The sequence below is a fragment of the Lithobates pipiens genome, unplaced genomic scaffold, assembly GCF_037356315.1.
Source record: "Lithobates pipiens isolate NorthernLeopardFrog02 unplaced genomic scaffold, aLitPip1_a1.2 Scaffold_13, whole genome shotgun sequence".
In the NCBI taxonomy this organism is placed as follows: domain Eukaryota; kingdom Metazoa; phylum Chordata; class Amphibia; order Anura; family Ranidae; genus Lithobates; species Lithobates pipiens.
In genome coordinates, this window is record NW_027507718.1 from 273329774 (window position 1) to 273351332 (window position 21559).

Consider the following 21559-nt stretch of genomic DNA (forward strand, 5'->3'; position numbering starts at 1 on the left):
TCTTCGCCGCCGCCCTCTTCTTCCGACTTCGGGGGTCTTGTCCCCCTCTTCAGTTCTTCTTGCCGGGCCACCGCGCCTTCTTCTACCTCTTTTACAGGTCTTCTGTCACCGCTGTCGCCGCTTTCGCCGTCTTCTGTTCTTCTCTTCAGATGTTGCCTCGTCGCATCCTCCGCTCACAATGGCACGGACGCGACACACGGCGACTTATATAGGGACATCACCGGATGATGTCCCCGCCTATTATGATGTCACAGTCCCAGACCCAGAGGATGCTGGGTCCATACCAGGTGACGGGGCCAGCGATGCCTCCTTCGCTGGCCCTGTCTACCTGGAGACGCGCTCAAAATGAGCGGACTTTCCTCCGCGTGTGTGGGCGAGTCCGTTCATTTCAAAAGTACGGCGGATAGTCCGGCGGACTTAGTACGCTGTATTAGTCTGCTGAAAAAGTGCCGTGTGTGGGCAAGTAGCCCGTTCGGAAAGTCCGGCGGACAGAATGGCGGGAAGTCCGCCGGATAGTCGGCTATGTGTGTACGCGGCATTACAAGCATCTTTGTGCCAGGATGCTAATGCTATTTTTTGGCACAGAACTGTCATTTATCAGTTGTCTGTGATTAAGTGAAGAAATAGTGCTTTAAGTGTGTGTTAGATCTGGTGCTACAAACTAGCAAAGTACTATTTTTACCCGAAGTGACGCTGTCATCTAATCAAAAGTGCACAAGCTCATAAGTATATGCACAACAATATGACTGTACATATCTACCAGTCTTAGAAATGCTTCTTCTGTGTAGCTAGGGAGCCCGTAACCTTGGTATACTCTGCCTACTGCCCTTAATACAGCTCTAGGTCAGAATTCTAGAATCCTCTGCTTCTATCAGAACAAAGCAGCTCTTGACTGTTAAAGCGGGAGTCCGCCGGGACTCCGCGTTTTTCTTTTTCTTTAAAAGCCAGCAGCTACAAATACTGCAGCTGCTGACTTTTAAAATAGTGACACTTACCTGTCCAGCACGCCCGCGATGTCGGCACCCGAAGCCGATTTCTCGATCATCTCTCGGGTGCTGCCGCCGCCATCTTGGGTATGGGAATCAGGAAGTGGAGCCTTTCGGCTTCATTTCCCGGTTCCCTACTGCGCATGCGCGAGTCGCACTGTGCAATAAGGACGGTCCCCACTGCCTCTGGGATCTGTGTGTTTCCCAGCAGGCAGCGGGGGACTTTCGGAAAGGGGCGTAATCTACTCCTCTTTCCGCAGAGAGCTATCTCGGAAGTGGGTGCAGATACCTGTACTGTACAGGTACCTGCACCCCCCTCCCCCCTGAAAGGTGCCAATTGTGGCGCCGGAGGGGGGGAGGGTTCCGATGAGCGGAAGGTCCACTTTAGGGTGGTCCTCCGCTTTAAGGCGGCTTTTGAGGTGGTCGCAATGCCTATGACAGGGGCAGGTCAGAACTTCAATTTGGCACCTGCTCTAATTGACTTTTACTAGTTGTACAATTCCTTTTGGGTAAATGACAGTATGCATGAAAAGATATGCCCAGTGTGATCATGCTAAATGCAGATATACAATTTAATACACTGCTGCATCTGAGAAGTTTCCAATGCTAGATCAGATCCTTTTTTTGCAAACTAGGACTGCACTGTATGCATTTCACATATCATTCTCCCCTAAACTTGTGTGTTCATACAAGCCTGTGTTTTAAGTGTACCATACAATTTATCCATGCACTTGTTCATTTTCTTTTGTAAATTAGGGCCCATGAGTAGCCAGTTTTTTGAAAATACATTTTCATGATAGTCAGAATAGTGCTCCTTGAGCTTGGGCACTGTGACATCTGCATAGTTACTAAGATCCTTTCTTTGTCAAATATGTTTAAATCCTGACCACAATTGTTTGACTGCCTCCAATATAATAGATTTTCAGCGATAAAAGATGTCACTTGAAATCTGAAATGAGCAATTTCACAAGGTTTCAAAAAGACAGCAAATGCTAAACTTGAAAAATATTCAAATGGTTGGTAACATCAAACTCGTTGTCAGTGAGTGTCTACACTGGGCTGGCAGTTTATATGCTGCTTCCAGATTTTGTCATGTTAGATTAAATAATTGAGGATTTAACAATTTAACTCATTTTTTAACTAAAAGATATGCATGGTGCCACTTTTATACTGGTAGACTTAGTTCATAAAGAATAACCTTTTAGACAAACACATATGTTGGAAGTTATATAGCATGTACTGTATGAAGGCTTACAAGTAAAATAATCATTTCTAACTATGCAAATAATTTCTACCCTTAGTCATCTTGTAGTTTCATTACCTTCTTTGCTACTAGCATCAAACTAAATGAATAAAACAGAGAACACAACCAGGTGCTTTTAAGAACAGACAATTAGCATTTCCGTTTTAGAACTGATAATACATAATTTATGTCAATGGGTTATTTTGATAATGATTTTCCTGCATTTCCTGCTTTCTTTGAAATATTGTTAGCTGCCACCCTTCCCCCAGCATATTACCTTCACTAGAACAAACATTTATTTTGAGTTTCATATAGAGGGACACTAAAAGGTATAAGCTGGTATGATTACCTAAATATCCAGATATACTCTATTTATTGGCGTATAACACGCACCTTTTTTACCCTGAAAAATCGGGGGGAAATAGTGTGTGTGTGTGACATATGCCGATACTGAAATTTGGGCTGTCTAGGAGGAGACGGGGAGGGGGACGGGACTAGAGAGTCATCAGATTACATACAGCAAGAAGCTTCTGTTTACTCAGCAGCCTCTGTAATAGGAAGTCTCATCTCCTGGGTCGGCATTGGACCACTGTTCTGTCTATCATAGAAGCCGGTCCAGGAGGCGGGACTTTGTATTAAAGAGGTCGCTGAGTAAACAGGAGATTCTCACTGTATGTAATCTGATGCCGCTTGTCCCACCCCCCTCCCTGTGACCTCGGAGGCAGCAGTAATCTGAGGTGAGGCTGCAGATGGGCACTGATCAGGCTGCATTCATCGCAATGGTGAGGCTGCATATGGGCATTGATCAGGCTGCATTGATGGTAATGGTGGGGCTTCAGATGGGCATTGATTAGGCTGCAGATGGACATTGATCAAGCTGCAATGATGGGCAATTGTGAGGCTGCAGATGGGCATTGATAAAGCTAAATTTATGGGCAATTGTGAGGCTGCAGATGGGCATTGATAAAGCTACATTGATGGGCAATTGTGAAGCTGTAGATGGGCATTGATCAGGCTGCAGATGGGCAATGGTGAGGCTGCATTGATGGGCACTGACCCTTATTTTGCTTCAAAGTTCTTTATTTAAAATTGTTTTTTTTTTTCTGAAACTTCACTCCTAAAATGAAGGTGCGTGTTATACACCTGTGCATGTTATATGCTGATAAATACAGTAATAGCATTGTATCTTAGCAGTAAGCCAATGGGGGTGGGGGTTGCAGTTGAGAGTGTAACTCTTATACCACGTACACACGATTGGACATTCCAACAACAGAATCCATGGGATTTTTTCCGACGGATGTTGGCTCAAACTTGTCTTGAATACACACGGTCACACAATGTTGTTGGAAATTCCAAACGTCAAGAACACGGTGACGTACGACAATTGAAGTTCAATAGCCAGCTTGATTCTGAGCATGCGTAGAACTTTGTGCATCAGAATTGTGTAAACGCGATCGGAATTTCCGACAACGGATTTTGTTGTCGGAAAATTTGAGATTCAGATCTAAAATTTGGTGTGTCGTAAATTCCAATGGAAAATGTCCGATGGAGCCTACACATGGTCAGAATTTCCGACAAAAAGCTCCCATTGCACGTTTTCCGTCTGAAAATCCGACCATGTTTGGTATTAATCTTCAACTATTGAATTTAACAAACACGCTCATTACAGCAACTAAGAAAATACAGTTAAACTTTTGAAAAGGAGCCTAGAGTTTCAACTGTAGACAAATAATAAAATAATAATACAAAGTAATTATGTGCAACATTTAATATTTACCTAACTTCAAATTATTGTTTTCAAAATGCATTTTTTTTTTTTTTTTTAGTTGTTTTAGCTTTGATCTTAATAAAATATATTTCAAATAAAAAATCAGTATTTACATTTAGGGCAGTATATATATGTATGCATTCGGTGTATACACTTAGGACAATAGGGGCAGACCCAGCAAGGGAATGTCTCCTTCATTTTGCATGAATCATCCTGTTTGTTCCCTCTATAGTGACTCTGTACAAGCTTATCTTTATGAAAAAATGCTCTCTTATACATGAATGGATACAAATTACAAATTAATCCACTTTGGGATCCATTAATAGCAGATACCATTATTTAAGAAGTATTGTTTCAATTGATGATGTTGTCTTAAATACCACATGATAATCTTAAGGTCAATACTGTTTTTTTTTGTTTTAATTATTAAACAACATTGATTTCCATGGTTTGGATAGAGCTCTATTATTGACTCTTTTCAAATTGATCTTGGTGTAGCCCCTAGCCAAAAGTTTATTTTTCAGCTTATAATAGAAAACCTTGATCCTCAGTGCAGTTTTGCCTCAGTCTTAAATATTGATTGTAAGAAAAGAAATAAGCTAATGGTGAGGAAAATGCTGGTTAAGTGGCGTGCAATATACATAGCTTTCCCCATGGTACTTTTTTGGTAGCAGCCATTAGCCAGCATGTCCTTTGATTTTACATTTATTTACAAATTCAAAAATACGATCCTTTGCTGGTTGCAGGTCATAGTAAAGCTTAAGTGGCTTTCAAGTTCCAACATTTAAAAAGTCCTCATTTTAGGGTCTGGTGCTATCCCAAACAATGAAAACATCATCAATGTATCTGTTAACAATGAAACATAGTGCTGCACTGTTGGAGTGATAATATACTGTGAATAATATGTGGTAAATTACCTAAAATATCCACATGTACAATGGACAATGACTACTAATAAATCAATATGTGCCACACATATACCATATACAGATGAATTAATAATTAGTTAATATTCTGTGCTTGTAAACAATTAGTAAACAATGAAAAAATGAAAAAAATAATAATGACAAAGTCCTCTGAAAAGCAGTTCACAGTGCTCTGAAGAGTGATTGCAATCTTCCAAAAAATTACTAGATAAAAAATGTGAAACATAGTGTTGCGCTTTTGGAGTGATAATATACTGTGAATAATATGTGGTAAATTACTTAATATATCCACATGTACAATGAGCAATGACTAATAATAAATCAGTATGTGCTGCACATATACCATATATACAGTATCTCACAAAAATGAGTACACCCCTCACATTTTTGTAAATATTTTATTATATCTTTTCATTTTTCATTTTTGCTGGTGCATATATATTCCCATTTTTATTTTATCACCATAGAAAGTGGAGAGTTACACTTTTTTATCATATAAATTAGTGTCCAGGTACTATATACAGTATCCCACAAAATTGAAAACCTTTGTAAATATTTTATTACCCTGTTTCCCCTAAAATAAGACCTAGTGTGATTGTCGGTGATAGCTGCAATAAAAGCCCTACAACCCAAATAAGCCCTAGTTAAAGTCCTTGTAGGTCTTCTTTTCAGGGTATGGCTTATTTTTGAGGAAACAGAGTAGGGCTTATTTGGGTGGTAGGGCTTATATTGCAGCCAACACCGACAATCACGCTAGGTCTTATTTTAGGGGAAACAGGGTATATCTTTTCATGTGACAACACTGAAGAAATGACACTTTGCTACAATGTAAAGTAGTGAGTGTACAGCTTGTACAACAGTGTAAATTGCTGTCCCCTCAAAATAACTCAACACACAGCCATTAATGTCTAAACCGCTGGCAACAAAAGTGAGTACACCCTTAAGTGAAAATGTCCAAATTGGGCCTAAAGTGTCAATATTTTGTGTGGCCGGCATTCATTTCCAGCACTGCCTTAACCCTCACGGGCACGGAGTTCATCAGAGCTTCACAGGTTGCCACTGGAGTACTTTTCCACTCCTCCATGACGACATCACGGAGCTGGTGGAGACCTAAGTAAAGATGTCCAGATTGGGCCCAATTAGCCATTTTCCCTCCCCAGTGTAATGTGACTCGTTAGTGTTACAAGGTCCCAGGTGTGTTAAATTTGGTGTTATCGCTCTCATTCTCTCATACTGATCACTTGAAGTTCAACATGGCACCTCATGGCAAAGAACTCTCTGAGGATCTGAAAAAAGAAGTGTTGCTCTACATAAAGATGGCCTAGGTTATAAAAAGATTGCCAAGACCTGAAACTGAGCTGCAGCATGGTGGCCAAGCCCATACAGCGGTTTAACAGGACAGGTTCCACTCAGAACATGCCTTGCCATAATCGACCAAAGAAGTGGAGTGCCCATGCTCAGCATCATATCCAGAGGTTGTCTTTAGGAAATAGACATGTGCGTGCTGCCAGAATTGCTGCAGAGGTTGAAGGGGTAGAGGGTCAGCCTGTCAGTGCTCAGACCATACACCGCACACTGCATCAAATTGGTCTGCATGGCTGTCGTCAAAAAAACGATAAAAATAATGAGAAAGTCCTCTGTAAAAGGATTCACGGTCCTCTGAAGAGTGATTCACAATCTTCCAAAAAAAGTACTAGATAATAAAGTGCTCCATAAGGTAAACAAAAAATAAAGGATAAAGTGAATTCCTTTCTTCTATGCAAACACCATATAAAGTGCAATGTACCGGTGACACCCTTCCGTGCTGTGCACTTTGATGATGGATGGCCTCTTACCTTAAGGCTATGGGACAAGAGCATGTGTGTTTTAATCACAGATGGTTCTTGGTAGTGGTCAAAACTCCTCGGCTTGTATATTTCCAATATTAGAACGGCAGTGTGCTCCTTTTCAATCTAGTGCCACTTATCATTTTACACATAAATGTGTAACTCCCGCAATACAGGTAAATGGAAGATGGCAAATGGAAGAAGAGACGGATCCCAGGATAGTGTAGTATGTTTTGAAACAACTTGATTTATTTAATAAAAATGGTGGATACAGGTACTCACATTCACAAAGTAAATTACAGTCATCAAACCACGAACGCCAAGCTTGTTTGTGTCACTGAGGCACTGGAAGTGATGCAGGCAAGCTCGATGCTCTTGGTTTGATGACTATAATTTACTTTGTGAATGTGAGTACCTGTATCTACCATTTTTATTAAATAGGACTGTGAATCGCTTTTGAGAGGACTTTGTCATTATTTTTATTTTATTTTTTCATTGTTTACTAATTGCTTAAAAATACTAAATATTCATTCATCTATATATGGTATATGTGTGGCACATATTGATTTATTAGAAGTCACTACCTATTGTACATGTGGATATATTAGGCAATTTACCACATATTATTCATAGTATATTATCACTCCAAAAGCGCAGCACTATGATTCATTCTTAATTTGCCTTGTGGTTATGGTATGCAGTTCTTTGCAGCAGTTATTTAGTTGTAGTTTTTTTCTTTGATACTTACTTGATAATCAATGTATCTGTGCCACAATTATAGATACACTGACAAAACATCCACTGAAAAGCTATGGTGCTCCCCCCCCCCCCCCCCCCCCGGTACAGGTTAGCATAGGACAGGTTACAACACATTTACATTGCCACTTCCTACACATAGAGGTAATGGGACCACCCAAACTAATGCTGTCATACAAAATGAACTCCAAAGCTTCCAAAATAAAAGCATTGTCCATTACTTGTCCTCCTTTTTTTAAAAACCACAGTGTTAGGACCTGGGCTTGAACCTGGGACCTCTGGTGTGTCTGGAAGTGACTCCGCTTACTAAGCCACCTGGAATGCTGGACAGCTCCTTGGACAATTCCTTGAATGATCTTGTCTTGAATTTTGTTTGCCTTGAACCTTGAACCCTTTGCTCCTCCCATGAACTTCCTGATTTAATCCATGTCTCTGCACTTCCTGGTTGCCAGAATATTGTGCCTTCACCAGCCAATATCTTGCTCCTGTCTCTCCTGCTGCCGACCGTATCTTCACTACCATTCGTTACCGACATTTGGCTTGTTCCTCGACTACGCTTCTGCTGAATCCCAACCTGCAACTATTTGTTACCAACTTTTGGCTTGTTTCTCAACTACGCTTCTGCTTTATCCCTACCTGCTATATCTAATATCGGACACCGGCTTGCTCACCTCCTGGTCGCGACCTGGCACTAACACGCAGCAAAGCCCATCTCCACCATCAGGAGCTCTGGTGAATACCGGTTAGTGCTTAGACCCCACACCTCAGGTGAACCCATGTCATCAGCAAGGGTGACCTGTGTGGATACCTGCTCTGCTGCTATAGATACTGGCCTCTGAGCCTGACTCCAGACTGTGACACACAGTGATGAAAGTTTTTGAATCAAAAAGGGCTGGCAACTCGCATGCTCTGACAAGTTTTGGCTAAGAAGCCTTCATCAAAGCAATGCTTTGATAAAGGCTTCTTAGCCTAAACATGTCAGCGTATAGCCTGTACTCATGTAACCAATAAAGGACTTTTATTCTAGAGCATCCGAGTTGCCAGCGCTTTTTGATTCAAGTATTATATTTGGGGCCTGAACGTCCTGGCTAGAGCACAGCTCGTGGACTTTCATATTGGCAGTAGAGCTTGGGTAACATTTTATTTCTCCACAGTGATGAAAGATGTAAAAAAGTAACTAACAAATATTAGGGTAGTGCAGCGCAAATATTTAACCTAATGAGTTTTCTTGGAAAAGTAAAATTTGTATAGTGCGTGACATGTCTATTGCTTCTTAATCCTTATCCTTATTGTATTCATTATATTTACTGCAGGCAGAGTACAAATAACAAAGAACGATGTTCATGTTACACAGCAACCTTACCTGCCTAGCGGGCAAGATGAGCTGATATTGTTACAAGAAAAAGTGAAGATGGGAATTATCACCATGGACGAAGCAATTCAAAAATTCCAGCAGTGGCAGACTGAAAAGAGTGGTCTGGATCTCCTTCAACAGGTAAAAAAGATGGGATTTATTGCGTGATGTGAGAAGGGGAAGTAAGTGGTACAACACAGAGAGAATATTTATTCAAAATAAAATGCAGAATTGCATATACTACATATTGCTTTTACAAATCTTTTTCTCCATTAATAAATGTATAATGCCACAATTATGCACCATTTTAAGAACTAGTTTACAAATAGAAATACTTTCTTAGGCATCAGTATAAAATATAATGAGACCATTGTACACATATATCATCCGTGTTCTATTTCTGTCTTATTAGAAAAAGTTGCAGCAACTCCGTGACAATATTATTGGAGATAAACCAGATGATGGTAAGCCTGAAAAAAAAAAAAAAAAAAAAAAAAAAATATATATATATATATATATATATATATATATATATAATATTATTATTATTATTATCATACTGTATGTATTACATTTGAACTTCAAACAGCTAAAAAAAGGGAAGTTATGTATTCAATGAGAATCATTTTCATCTATTTTAAACGTAACTATTTAAATGTAAATTCCTGAATTTGATTTAGTATAAACCTTTTCTTAAAATCTGATAAGAAGATCTCAAAATGAGAAATTGAGGGGCAGCCCCGGGTGCCAATCTCTTGTGCTGCATTGATGTGTGCTGATAGAAAATCAATATGATGCTACTCCTTCACTGTCCAATGACAGGCTGGGGCAAGAAGGTGACCCAACTGTATTGCTTTACTGCAGTACATAACAGTCAGGCCACCAACTTTCAGGTAGAACAGCTTCTATATTTGTACCGTATTTTAGTTATGTAGTTAGCTGTTTGACTGTAATTCAGCTTTTAAATATATTCTACATGAATAAATGAATGTTTTTTGTATTTTTTCCCCCCATGGTTATTTTTGTTTCTTATTTTCCCCTTTTAACAGATAAACTGACCATTGTTCATCAGCCAAGTCGTAAGTCTCTGAAACAATAATAAAAAAACAATCCATTCAATAACTGATAATATTACAGTTTGCTACTAAAAATATAACTTGAAATATATTTGTAAGGATCTTGCTTTAATATATACATTTTGAAAGGCATACCAGTTCCAGTTGCATACATGCAGTAGAACTATTCAGTAAATGCTGAACTGACAGTATGCAGGGTTTAGGTTTTAGGCCTCATGCACACTGAGCATTAAAATAACGTTATAAAAACGCCAGTAGCTTTGCAGTGAGTTTTTCAACTTTTTTCAACTTTTTCAGCTTTTTTCAATGTTTTTTCAATAGCTTTTGTTTTAGTAGTGTTTTTTAGTATTTTTCTGCCTTAGTGTTTTTTAGCGTTTTTTTTACAATGGATCAGTGAGTGAGTGACCTTTTTGAGTGTTTATCAGCATTTATCAGCATTAGAGCGTTTTTACAGCTGAAAAACCTCTCTCAGAACCCACAAGTTTTTTTGTTTTGTTTTTTTCTGCTCAAAAGCGCCACTGCCCAAAACTGCTGATAACAGCCAAAAACAGCTGCTGTAAAAACGTCCAAAAACGAGTGTGCATGATGCCTTATTGCCAAAGCCTAATTACAAAAAGTTTAAGTTAGAAGCTGATTGGTTGCTGTGCACAGCTGCACCTGATTCTATGTGCACCAGTTTTAGTAAATCTCTCCCAGTGAGTTTGTCCATCATGCTTTGTCTACTGCAGCCAGTGAGTTTAATCATGCTGTAAATTAACCACTTCAGTCCGGACCATTTGGCTGGTCAAAGACTGAAGCGTTTTTTGCAATTCGGCACTGCATCGCTTTAACTGACAATTGTGCGGTCGTGCGACGTGGCTCCCAAACAAAATTGATGTCCTTTTTCACCATAAATAGAGCTTTCTTTTTTTCTTTTGGTGGTATTTGATCACCTCTGCGATTTTTACTTTTTGCGCTATAAACAAAAAAGCGACAATTTTGAAAAAAACAATATTTTTTACTTTTTGCTATAATAAATATCCCAAAAAAATATATAAAAAAATATATTTTTTCCTCAGTTTTAAGCCAATAAGTATTCTTCTAAATATTTTTGGTTTAAAAAAATCCCAATAAGCATTTATTGATTGGTTATTTATTTATTGATTTGCTCAAAAGTTATAGCGTCTACAAAATAGGGGCTAGTTTTATGGCATTTTTATGAATCATTTTTTTTTATTAGTAATGGCGGCTATCTGCAATTTTTATTGTGACTGCGACATTATCGCAGACAGATCAGACACTTTTGGCACTATTTTGGGACCATTCACATTTATACAGAGATCTGTGCTATAAAAATGCACTGATTACTGTGTAAATGTGACTGCCACTGAAGGGGTTAACCAGTAGGGGGCTCTGCAGGGGTTAAATGTGTCCTAGGGAGTGATTCTAACTGTGGGGGGATGGGCTGCGTGTGACACGACACTGATCACCGCTCCCGATCACAGGGAGCTGTGATCAGTGTCCTGTCATTAGGCAGGATGGGGAGATGCTTGTTTACATCAGCATTTCCCATTTTTCCTCTCCATGAGACGATCGTGGGTATCCCCGTGGACATCGAGTCCACAGGACCCTCGATCACACTCATGGAGCAAAAGGGCAACGTACAGGTACGTTAACATGCCTGTACGTGCCCTTCTGCTGATGTATATCAGCATGAGCCGGTCGGCAAGGGGTTAAAACACCTTCTTATACCCCCATTCTTATAAAATCAAATATATTTACCCAAATAAGCATACTAAGACCCCATGCACACTGGACAACTTTTGATGTTTTTACAGCAGCTGTTTTTGGCTGTAGACATTTTTTTCTACAGTCATTTAAACACTCCATCGTGTTATCCATGCACACATAGGCTGTTATCAGCAGTTTTGGGCAGTGGCGTTTTTGAGCAGTAAAAAAAAAAAAAAAAACTAGTGGGTTCTGAGAGACCTTTTTCAGCTGTAAAAATGCTCTAATGCTCAAAAACATCACTCACCAGCGTTTTTTTATATTTTTGATCCATTGAAAAAAAAATAATAATAATTTTTTTTCTTCACAATAAAACAAAACACTAAAACGTTAACATGGAAAAATGCTAAAAAACACTATTTTGAAAAAGTTGAAAAACTCACTACATGCTACTGACATTTTTATAACATTATTTTAACGTCTAGTGTGCATGAGGCCTAAATGTCTTAAAACAGTCCACTACGTGTCTGCATAGAAAGGGATTTTACCATAATATTATATACATTTCTCATGAAGTGTAGTTTAAAAAAAATTGCAAGGATTATAAGGATGATATTGCAGATCATTATCTAATTCAGTTTTTTGAAAGTTGAGAAATACTATTTCAGTACACTTGTTGAACTAATTTGAAGTGGGAGCTTCTTCCTACTGTGATTATATGATTCGTTCCTGGCATCCTATCCATAGAATAGGTACGTAGTTAAGAGCTGTAACTGTTAGCTAGTCTGTATAAGCTGCTAGGCAGAACATTAGATATAGGGGTTAGCTTAATAGAATCACTTGGGATGTTCACTTTGCAAGGAAATTTACATATAGCTTAGTGAATGAGGCAAAGCTCTGTTGACTTTCACCATCCAATAACGTGCAAGAAAAAAAACCTGTTATTTTTTTTCCTTGATTGTAACTGAGTATTCTTTTGCAAAGTGAAAATAACTTTCCACAGTGTTTATCCACAACACATTTAATAAATCAACAATGTAATGTCCTGAGAGCCACCTCTATACTAAAAGCCTAAATCGGGTCTCTCAAATTTCACTCTTATTTTTAATCAGCGGCTAGCGTTGCACATCCAATATATTAAATTACGCTGCGCTTTCAAACATAAAATCCAAATAGTGAAATGAAAAAATGTAAAGATGTGCTATATGTCAACAGCAATAAAGTGATAACGTGCTAAGTTACAAACAATATTCCAAATAAAGTGCTTTCGTGCAGGATATGATAAAGAAGCATCCATATGGTGAGAAAAAAAAGCAATCAATAAAATCCTAAAAACAATATGATGGTGAACAAAACTAAAAAATCCTTATTACAATATATATATATATATATATATATATATATATATATATATATACCATATTTATCGGCATATAACACGCACTTTTTTCCCCTTAAAATCAGGGGGAAAATGTGGGTGAGTGTTATACGCCAATCCCTCGCCGTTTCTCAGCTTTTCTGCTGTTCTCCACAGTTTTCACCTATTTTCAGCTATTTTCGGGCCAGACCCGGGTGTTCTTGGCAGCTTTCGGCCACTCTCAGAGTCACTGAGAACAGCTGAGTGCAGCCGAAAATAGCCAGAATCCGCCGAGAACGACTGGGTGCAGCCAAAAATAGCCGAAAATGAATTGTCGGCTCCCCGTAATACAGATAACAGTCATTGAAAGTCATTGAGGAAAAAAAAACTGTGGGGTTCCCCCAAATTCAATTACCAGGCCCTTCAGGTCTGGTATGGATATTAAGGGGAACCCCGCATCAATATTTTTTTAGAAATTACGTGGGGTTCCCCCTAAATATCCATACCAGGCCCTTCAGGTCTGGTATGGATTTTAAGGGGAACGCCACGGCAAATTGAAAAAAAAAATGGCGTGAAGTTCCCCCCAAAAATCCACAACAGACCCTTTATCCGAGGGTGCCTGGTAGGCCGCAGGAAAAAAGGGAGGGACGAGCGAGCGCCCCCCCCTCCTGAACTGTACAAGGCCACATTCCCTCAACATTGGGAGGATGCTTTGGGGGTCTGTGACCCCTCAAAGCACCATGTCCCCATGTTGATGGGGACAAGGGCCTCATCCCCACAACCCTGGCTGGTGGTTGTGGGGGTCTGCGGGCAGGGGGCTTATCAGAATCTGGAAGCCCCTTTAACAAGGGGACCCCCAGATCCAGCCCCCCCCCGGTTTGAAATGGTAAGGGAGTACAAAAGTACCCCTACCAATTCACAAAGAAAGTGTAAAAAAGTAAAAAAACACACACACACACCGTTGGGAAAAGTCCTTTATTAAAAATAAAAAAAATAAAATAAAGATTCCAGCGGCAGTAATCCAGCACTGGATGATCATTTCTCTGGGGTCCAGCAATGGGTGATCTCTCCCGAAGGTCCAGCACAGCGCATCCATCCTGTCTCCACCAGAGACACTGCGGGAATCCCGGCAGCCTGACACTTCTTAGCTGAGGAGGATGGGGCCACCCGTCACCTGACCCTCTGACGCAAGGGGGAAGCTGGGCTTCCCAGGGACGTACGGGTGACCCAGCCCCCTCTAATGTAACACAGGTTTCCCTCTCTCGCCCCTCCTTTTCCTGCGACCTGCCAGGTTGCGTGCTTGGATAAAGGGTCTGGTATGGATTTTTTGGGGGAACTCCACGGCATTTAAAAAAAAAATTGCAGTGGAGTTCCCCTTAAAATCCAGATATTTTTTAAATGTAACGCGGGGTTCCCCTTAATATCCATACCAGACCTGAAGTGCCTGGTAATTGAATTTGGGGGAACCCCACGCTTTTTTTTTTTATCAATGATTTTCAATGACTGTTCTCTGTATTACGGGGAGCCGACAATTCATTATAGCCGCGAGTGCTTTTAAATGACTTTTTCTGCAGAAATGACACTTTATGCAGGGATAGTTCTAAGCACGGGAAACATACTATACACACACCCCAGGAACGAATTTTAAAGGAATATTACACTTTTGTTGTTTCACTTTAAGCTATTAAAATCACTGCTCCTGAAAAAAATGCAATTTTTAAAACTTTTTTTTGCATTGATACATGTCCCCTGGGGCAGGACCCAGGTCCCCAGACACTTTTTAGGACAATAACTTGCATATTAGCCTTTAAAATTAGCACTTTTGATTTTGAACGTTCGAGTCCCATAGACTTTAATAGGGTTCTAAAGTTCACACGAAATTTAGTTCTGTTCACAGGTTCTGGTGCGAACCGAACTGGGGGTGTTCGGCTCATCCTTAGTCTAGTAATGTGTTAAAAGTGGAGACAAAATGGGTTGCTAGCTTGGCTTGGAATGTTTTGTAATAAGAAATTGTGAAGCCATTGGGGCCGGGCGCTTTCCATTTCGGAGACCCCGCTAGGGCATTCGTGAATTCATCTGCAGTTATAGGTTGCGAGAATAAGTCTACTTCCTCTAGGTTAAGAGAAGGCAGGTGTGCCACCATGAGGTAGGTCTCTATTGCGTCCAGTCCATCTTGGGGCCACTGAAGGACTCTGCCATGTCTGCGGAATCATAGATTATGGTCCCTGCGGGTGTGGACAAGGCTGGAATATAAGATAAGTTGTGTTGGGTTCGTATGGCGTTAGATAACGTTCTGCTGCACTTGTCACCATATTCGTAAAAGGATCTACGCGCCCTCAATAGCCAGTTCTTAGATTGGAATAGGGAGTGTTCCCTGACTTGTTCTCGGAGGCTAATTACTTCTGCTTACGATATCCTGTCGGGGTGAGCCGCATCTAAAAGGGGACGTACAGGTACGCCCATTTGCCCAGCTGTGCCATTGTGTCGACATACATCGTCGTGTGCTGGTTGGCAAGGTTTTAACATCTACCGGACGATGCTGAAGATGTTTTTTGAGTCTGTGCTGGCCAGTGCTCTTCTATATGCAGTGGCAGGCTTAGGGTATCCAACGCAAACAGACTCAGCAAACGGATTCGCAAGGCCGGTGATGTTGTTGGATTGGAATTGGAGTGTTTAGGAACAGTGTTGGAGAGGAAAATGTTGTTCAAGGTACAGTCAATCTTGGACAACTCCTCCCACCCACTCCACAATATGCTGGTCAGTCTGCGGAATACCATTGGTGACAGATTGTTACAAACACAATGCACCACAGAGTTCTCTGTGAGGGCTGGAGGTGAAGATTTAATTCTGGTTTTTGATCAGGATTTTGTGTTGTTTTTATAGTATGTTGGTATTATGTAAATTATTATTTGGAGTAATGTTAGAGAAAGTGGTGTATTATTTGCATTGGATAGTTTGATTTCTCTTATTTTAATCTGTGTTATGTATTCTATGTTGAACTTTATTTGTAGTGTAGTTTTAATTTGTTTTATTTGAAGCTAATGGCAATTTTGTTGTGTTTTTGTATCTTGTTTTATTCATTGTTTTGTTCATTGTTGTGATTTTGTGATATCTTTGTTGAGTGTGGCTGTGTCACAAAAATTTACCAATTTCCGTTTGGGATTAATAAAGTCATTTGTATTCTGTGTATCTGTGTATCTGTGTATTCTGTATTACTATTTGGAAATATTGTGTTATGGATTTTCTGACACAACTTCGAAAGATGTATTAGTTAATTACAGTGTTAGGTATGTGGTTTAATAAATAATATCAACAGCAGACCAGTTTGTTTTCATATCTCTATTTACTTTGATTGATCAGAAGCCTCTATGTTATCTCTGGGGGGGGGGGGGGGGGGGTCTTAGGCCTCCAGAAAGATTAAGAAGGCTTACAATATATATATATTCTATGCATTTCAATATAAAACCTAATAAATCATGAGGATTGAAGAATTTTATTCTTTGGAGATTGCTGTCACTGAATCACATATGGCAAAAGATCAATTTACTTGCATCTCCATATTCAATCATGGTGTTAAAAAACACAAAGGTTTTTTACATGCAGCATTTCTTGTGAGCCTGAAAGGTCTGTGAAAATGTTAATGACAGTGACACCACTGAAATAGCCAGAATTTATAAATGTTCCCTTATAACGTAAAGGAAAACTACATAGGCTTTTGGTTATGGTTTAAGTTTATAAGTATAGCAATGGCTGTTTTATATATTTTTGATTTATTTAAAATCTTTTTTTTTAAATAAATATTGTAAACAAAAGCAGACTATAGACTGTTTGCTTTCAGAATTTCTTCCCCTGATTAAACCTTCTATATACAGCAAGAGGAAGGGGCAAAATGTCATGTCAATGTGATTCAATTGTGTTTGTGAATTGGAGCTTGAGTTATTGAGCTCTGCAATCAGCAGGCTTTTGCTCACAATGCAGGTATGACTAGTCAAGCAAATGAAGGGTGCACATTGCCTCACATATTGCCTGAAAATAATAAATATTAAAATGCAGCATTTTTTATTCTTCCAAATAATATGTCAATCACTTTACAGTCCCCTTAAATGTCTAAGTTTACTAAAACATGGAATTATTTTTAATTAATTATTGAGAGTATAGAAAAAAAATGTGTACATGAGTTAGAAATTGAGATCTCTTATATAATTCTCATCTAATAATGTATGGAGAATACTTTTCAGCATTCAGCTCTTTTCCTGTCCAGCAATTTTTACTGAAGGACATTGCTGTCACTGTCTCGTCAGCCCCTTCCCATAATAAAATAGGCTAAAACTGACTTCTTCTAAAAAAATATTTGAAATGTTCTATCTGTGCTCATATACAATATGTTGATCAATGTTTTTTTTCTGTAGCTAAACATGCTACTCAGTAATGTGGTTGACCTAATATTATGGTAGGAGAACTGTTTAGAGTTAGTTATAAATGTTAATATATATTTAGAAGCCAATGTGGCACTGTGACTGTCTTCTACAGAATTAAATCAACATATTAATTATGCCTGTAATTAAGTAATATAATATATTTTATTTATATGTATTTATATTTACTTCAGCAATCTCTGCAAAGCAGATAGCAACTTATGGAATGTTCGATAACAGCATTTATCAGAAGGCACGTCCAGCAATAGTAAGTGTACCCTTCTTATATTATTATTTTATATCTAAGTTCTGTTTTCACATCATAGCTAATACATGTTAGTAAACTGTATTTCTTAAACAGTATAATGTAATGAAAATATGTCTAATTTAAAATCTTTCTTTAATATAATCTTAATCTTTAATCAACTCTTTAAATTACATTTTTTTTTGTGGTCCAACTTTCACAGCCATACCTAGCTATGGGAGACAAAATTGAGCAGTCTAATCTGCAATTGGTTGCCTGGCTAAAATCCTTCCTTGCCATATTTGGTTCAAGCTCATCATGGCTGTGTTACCCAGTGCAATACGATGCTTTAATTCTTAACTACAATCTTTGATTAATCTACGATCTCAAGAAAGTGAAATCCTGCATTCAATCTCCTCACCGTCGAATTTTGAAATAACCATTTCTTGCAGTGTTTATGATTTTGACCTTTTTCCGTGTTCAAGAGGAGGCCAAACTTTTCACTTTCTTCTTTGATCCTGTTGATCACATGCTTCAAGCCATATTCATTTTCTGGGAGGAGGGTTATGTCATCAGTGTATCAAAAATTATTGATGTTCCTTCCTCCAGCCTTTACTATTATCAATATTTGATTCTTCAATATTTATCTTTCACGTGATCATTTCCTCATACAGGTGTAAAAAGAAGTGGGAAACATTGCAATCTTGCCATATTTCCCTCTCTATCTTGAACTTATCAGTGTCCCCATATGGTGTTCGAAAAGTGGCTTCTTGTGGAGGATATACTTTTAATTAAAGTAAAGGATCTTAAACGAACATACATTTGGTATTTGCCCAAGCAATGTAACATATGTTTATTATTGTGATCCCTTCTTCACCTCTTAAAGTGCAGCTCCAAGCACCTATACAAAACTTCTCTGGTGATCCACTACTCCTGGGTGGTATCATCTTAAGCACCCATGTTATGCAATACACCATCATACAAATAAACAAGACATGTTCAATATAACAGATCTCGGAGTTTATGACATATTGGACATGAAAGATGAAAAATCAGCTAGAAATGAAGAAAAGAAATTAAAGAAGACTGATGAAAGATAAATGGTATATTCAAAAATCCCTCAAGAACCCTAGCCCATTACAAGACATGCATTTATTAATTTATTGGAAAACACTCAACTCCCCCCCCCCCCAAAAAAAAATACTCTGGTGAATCTCCTCTAATTTATTATTCCTGAATTCGTCTAGGTCTATCATTAAAATAATATTAATATTTTCACAGCAAAATTCCAATATTATATACTGTTCTTATGTTGGAACATGTACAATAGTACTGTCTTCAATTTCTATTTGAATATTACCTGCTGTCAATCAAGAGATAATGGGACCCATAGAACTAGCATAGGAACATTATTCAGTACTGCTGAGAGGCAGAAAATTCTACTACATATATTGTAACATTGCTCTGTAACTCTAGTCAGAATGTCTCGGGTTCTTTCAGGACCCTAGCAAAGACCTTGTATAATGACAGTAAAAAAAGTATCAATGTGTTTGTGTGTTTTTTTTAAAGATACTATTAACATTTTAAATAAAGTGGTAGTAAACTCTCCCACTTTGATGCTTCTTTTCATCTAGTCCATTATATTAAGTTATTATCAGACTGTAGCCATTGCAATTCAGCCCCAATCACATATTACTTACTCTTTTTTTTTAAACTCTTACACATGTGCAGTCGTGTCTTAGTCAAGCATCTTTTCAATCCAATGTTAAATGTGATAAAGTAGTGGGGTAGAGTTTACTACCACTTTAATAATATTTGAATATATTTATATTTTTATTACAGTAATAATATTAAGTATTTTAGACAATTAAATACTGTATTAACGCAAGCAACAAAAATGCTGTTTATTAACTTAGAACACAGGAAGCCTTGCAGTCTTTCAACAACTGGTTTTGTTTTCTTGAAATACTAAACATATCAAGCCCTAAACACGTTTTTTGCAAAAATGAATAAACATTTAGGATTATTGAATGAAACAATTTTTAGAACAGTGATGCTATGAACAGTACAGTAACCCAGAGCAACCAATGACATAAAGACTATGGAAGTCAGATTATTGATATCTGATTGAAAGGTTTGGGTTTACTGTATTTTTCACACTGCTATTAACACACATCATTCTCTGGGCTTGATTGACTAAATTAGTCCAGATTGTGCACTTAGTAAAAATAATTGTTCATGTGGCTTTATGTGCAATGGCAAAATATTTTAGTTTTTTTTTACATTCTCCAGCAGATGATTAGCCTAGTCTTTCCATAGTAAGTGAATGACCATTATTTAAATCTTCAGTTAGTCCAATCCGTTTGGAGGTTCGATTCACTTGTTTTAATTTACAGAGATTCATTTTTGATTACATATTTTTTTTTTCTCTTTTTAAAGCAACCACCTCCCAATAATCCCAAAAAAGAATATGGAACATATGGGAAATTGCCATATAACAAGTGAAGGTGAGTGTGCTGTATTTTTAGAAATGCAGGTTTTTCACTTTAGAAATTGAAAAATGTAACAGTTTATGCCAGCCCAAATACTCACATTACTGTGTCTCTGTCATTGTTCAGCAATGGATTCTGAGTCCAGGGAAATCTTAAATTACCTTGTCCATTCCTTTTTACTTCTGCTAATACCTCCAAACAATTTTTGTATATGGGTCATAGTAAACGCCTCACATTCATACACATCTAATTTTTGGGGAATTAAAACTTGAAATAAGTCCTACAGTAACACATAGAGTTTAATTTACTAAAACTGGAGAGTGCAAAATCTGGTGCAGCTGCGCATGGTAGCCAATCTGCCTTTAACTTCAGCTTGTTCGATAAAGCTTTGACAAAAAGAATTAAAAACTGGAAGCCAGATCTGCACCAGAATTTGCACTCCCAAGGTTTAGTAAATCAACCCTGTGTTACATGTCTGTCCCTCACACAATTTCAAAGTTTTCATGATTTTGTAATTTTGCAGATGTTTTCCCTAATATAACCATCTGCTGGTGTTATTTGGTACTGCAGCTTAAACATAAAAATATTGGCTAAATAATTAGATTGTATAGTAGATATTTCTTATGTTTATTACCAGGGGGTGAGCTCACAGTTTGGTGCTAATAGTCATATCGTATTAGTGTTTTTTTTCTACAACTACTATATTTGATAGCTTTCTTCCTCCACAATCAGTATTTTGGAGTGACCAGCAAGGAACGTAGCAGGTGGGTGGGTGCAGTGCTACAATAGTGGGGGGGGGGGGGGGCAAATCAGAGAACACAGAGAGCCTGGGGAATTGGAAGACACAATGGGGTGAGAGAGCAGTGGGCACACAGTGGACACAGAAAAAGACTAAATGCAGACAGAGACAAGGGAGGAGGGAAAGTGTAAGATGGGCATCAGTGTAGAATTCCAGTGGACACTCACAGGGGCCAAGGAATTGAGAGAAGTCTGGAGGGATTGAAATGTAGCACACTGGTGCGGGGAAAAGCAGCGGGAACACAAAAGACCATTAGCTTATACCAGCCCCCATGTTAATGAATAAGGGAGACATAGTACCCTTAATCATTCACAAAAAAAGTGAAAAGAAAATCATTGCACAAATACAGTTTTTGACCTGTCTTTTATTAACAGTCTTTTATTAACAAGAAATACATTTCATGATGTTCATCCACATTATGCCTGGGGCATGCAGAAAGAAAAAAGCTGACAACCTTAACTCTATGCTATTCCTGGCTGTGTAAAGGGCCCAGGTAAAATCAGTGGTTGGTAAGGATGCAGCAGGTGCAGACACATTGACAGGAAGAAGCTGTCATGCTTATCCACACGGAACACCCCTAGCATTCAGAGGAACCTCCAAACAGTGAATC

The 21559-nt window shown here is 38.5% G+C and overlaps 1 protein-coding gene across 1 annotated transcript in view; it reads left to right on the forward strand.

Moving 5' to 3' along the window:
* BANK1 (B cell scaffold protein with ankyrin repeats 1) overlaps window positions 1-21559 on the forward strand; it is a 461974-nt gene that overhangs the window by 432653 nt on the left and 7762 nt on the right. The window contains exons 15-19 of the mRNA XM_077476629.1: window positions 8819-9000; window positions 9272-9323; window positions 9909-9938; window positions 17609-17682; window positions 20098-20165. Coding sequence (XP_077332755.1) covers window positions 8819-9000; window positions 9272-9323; window positions 9909-9938; window positions 17609-17682; window positions 20098-20163 — 404 coding nt within the window. The 3' untranslated portion in view covers window positions 20164-20165. The remainder of the gene's footprint in view (window positions 1-8818; window positions 9001-9271; window positions 9324-9908; window positions 9939-17608; window positions 17683-20097; window positions 20166-21559) is intronic.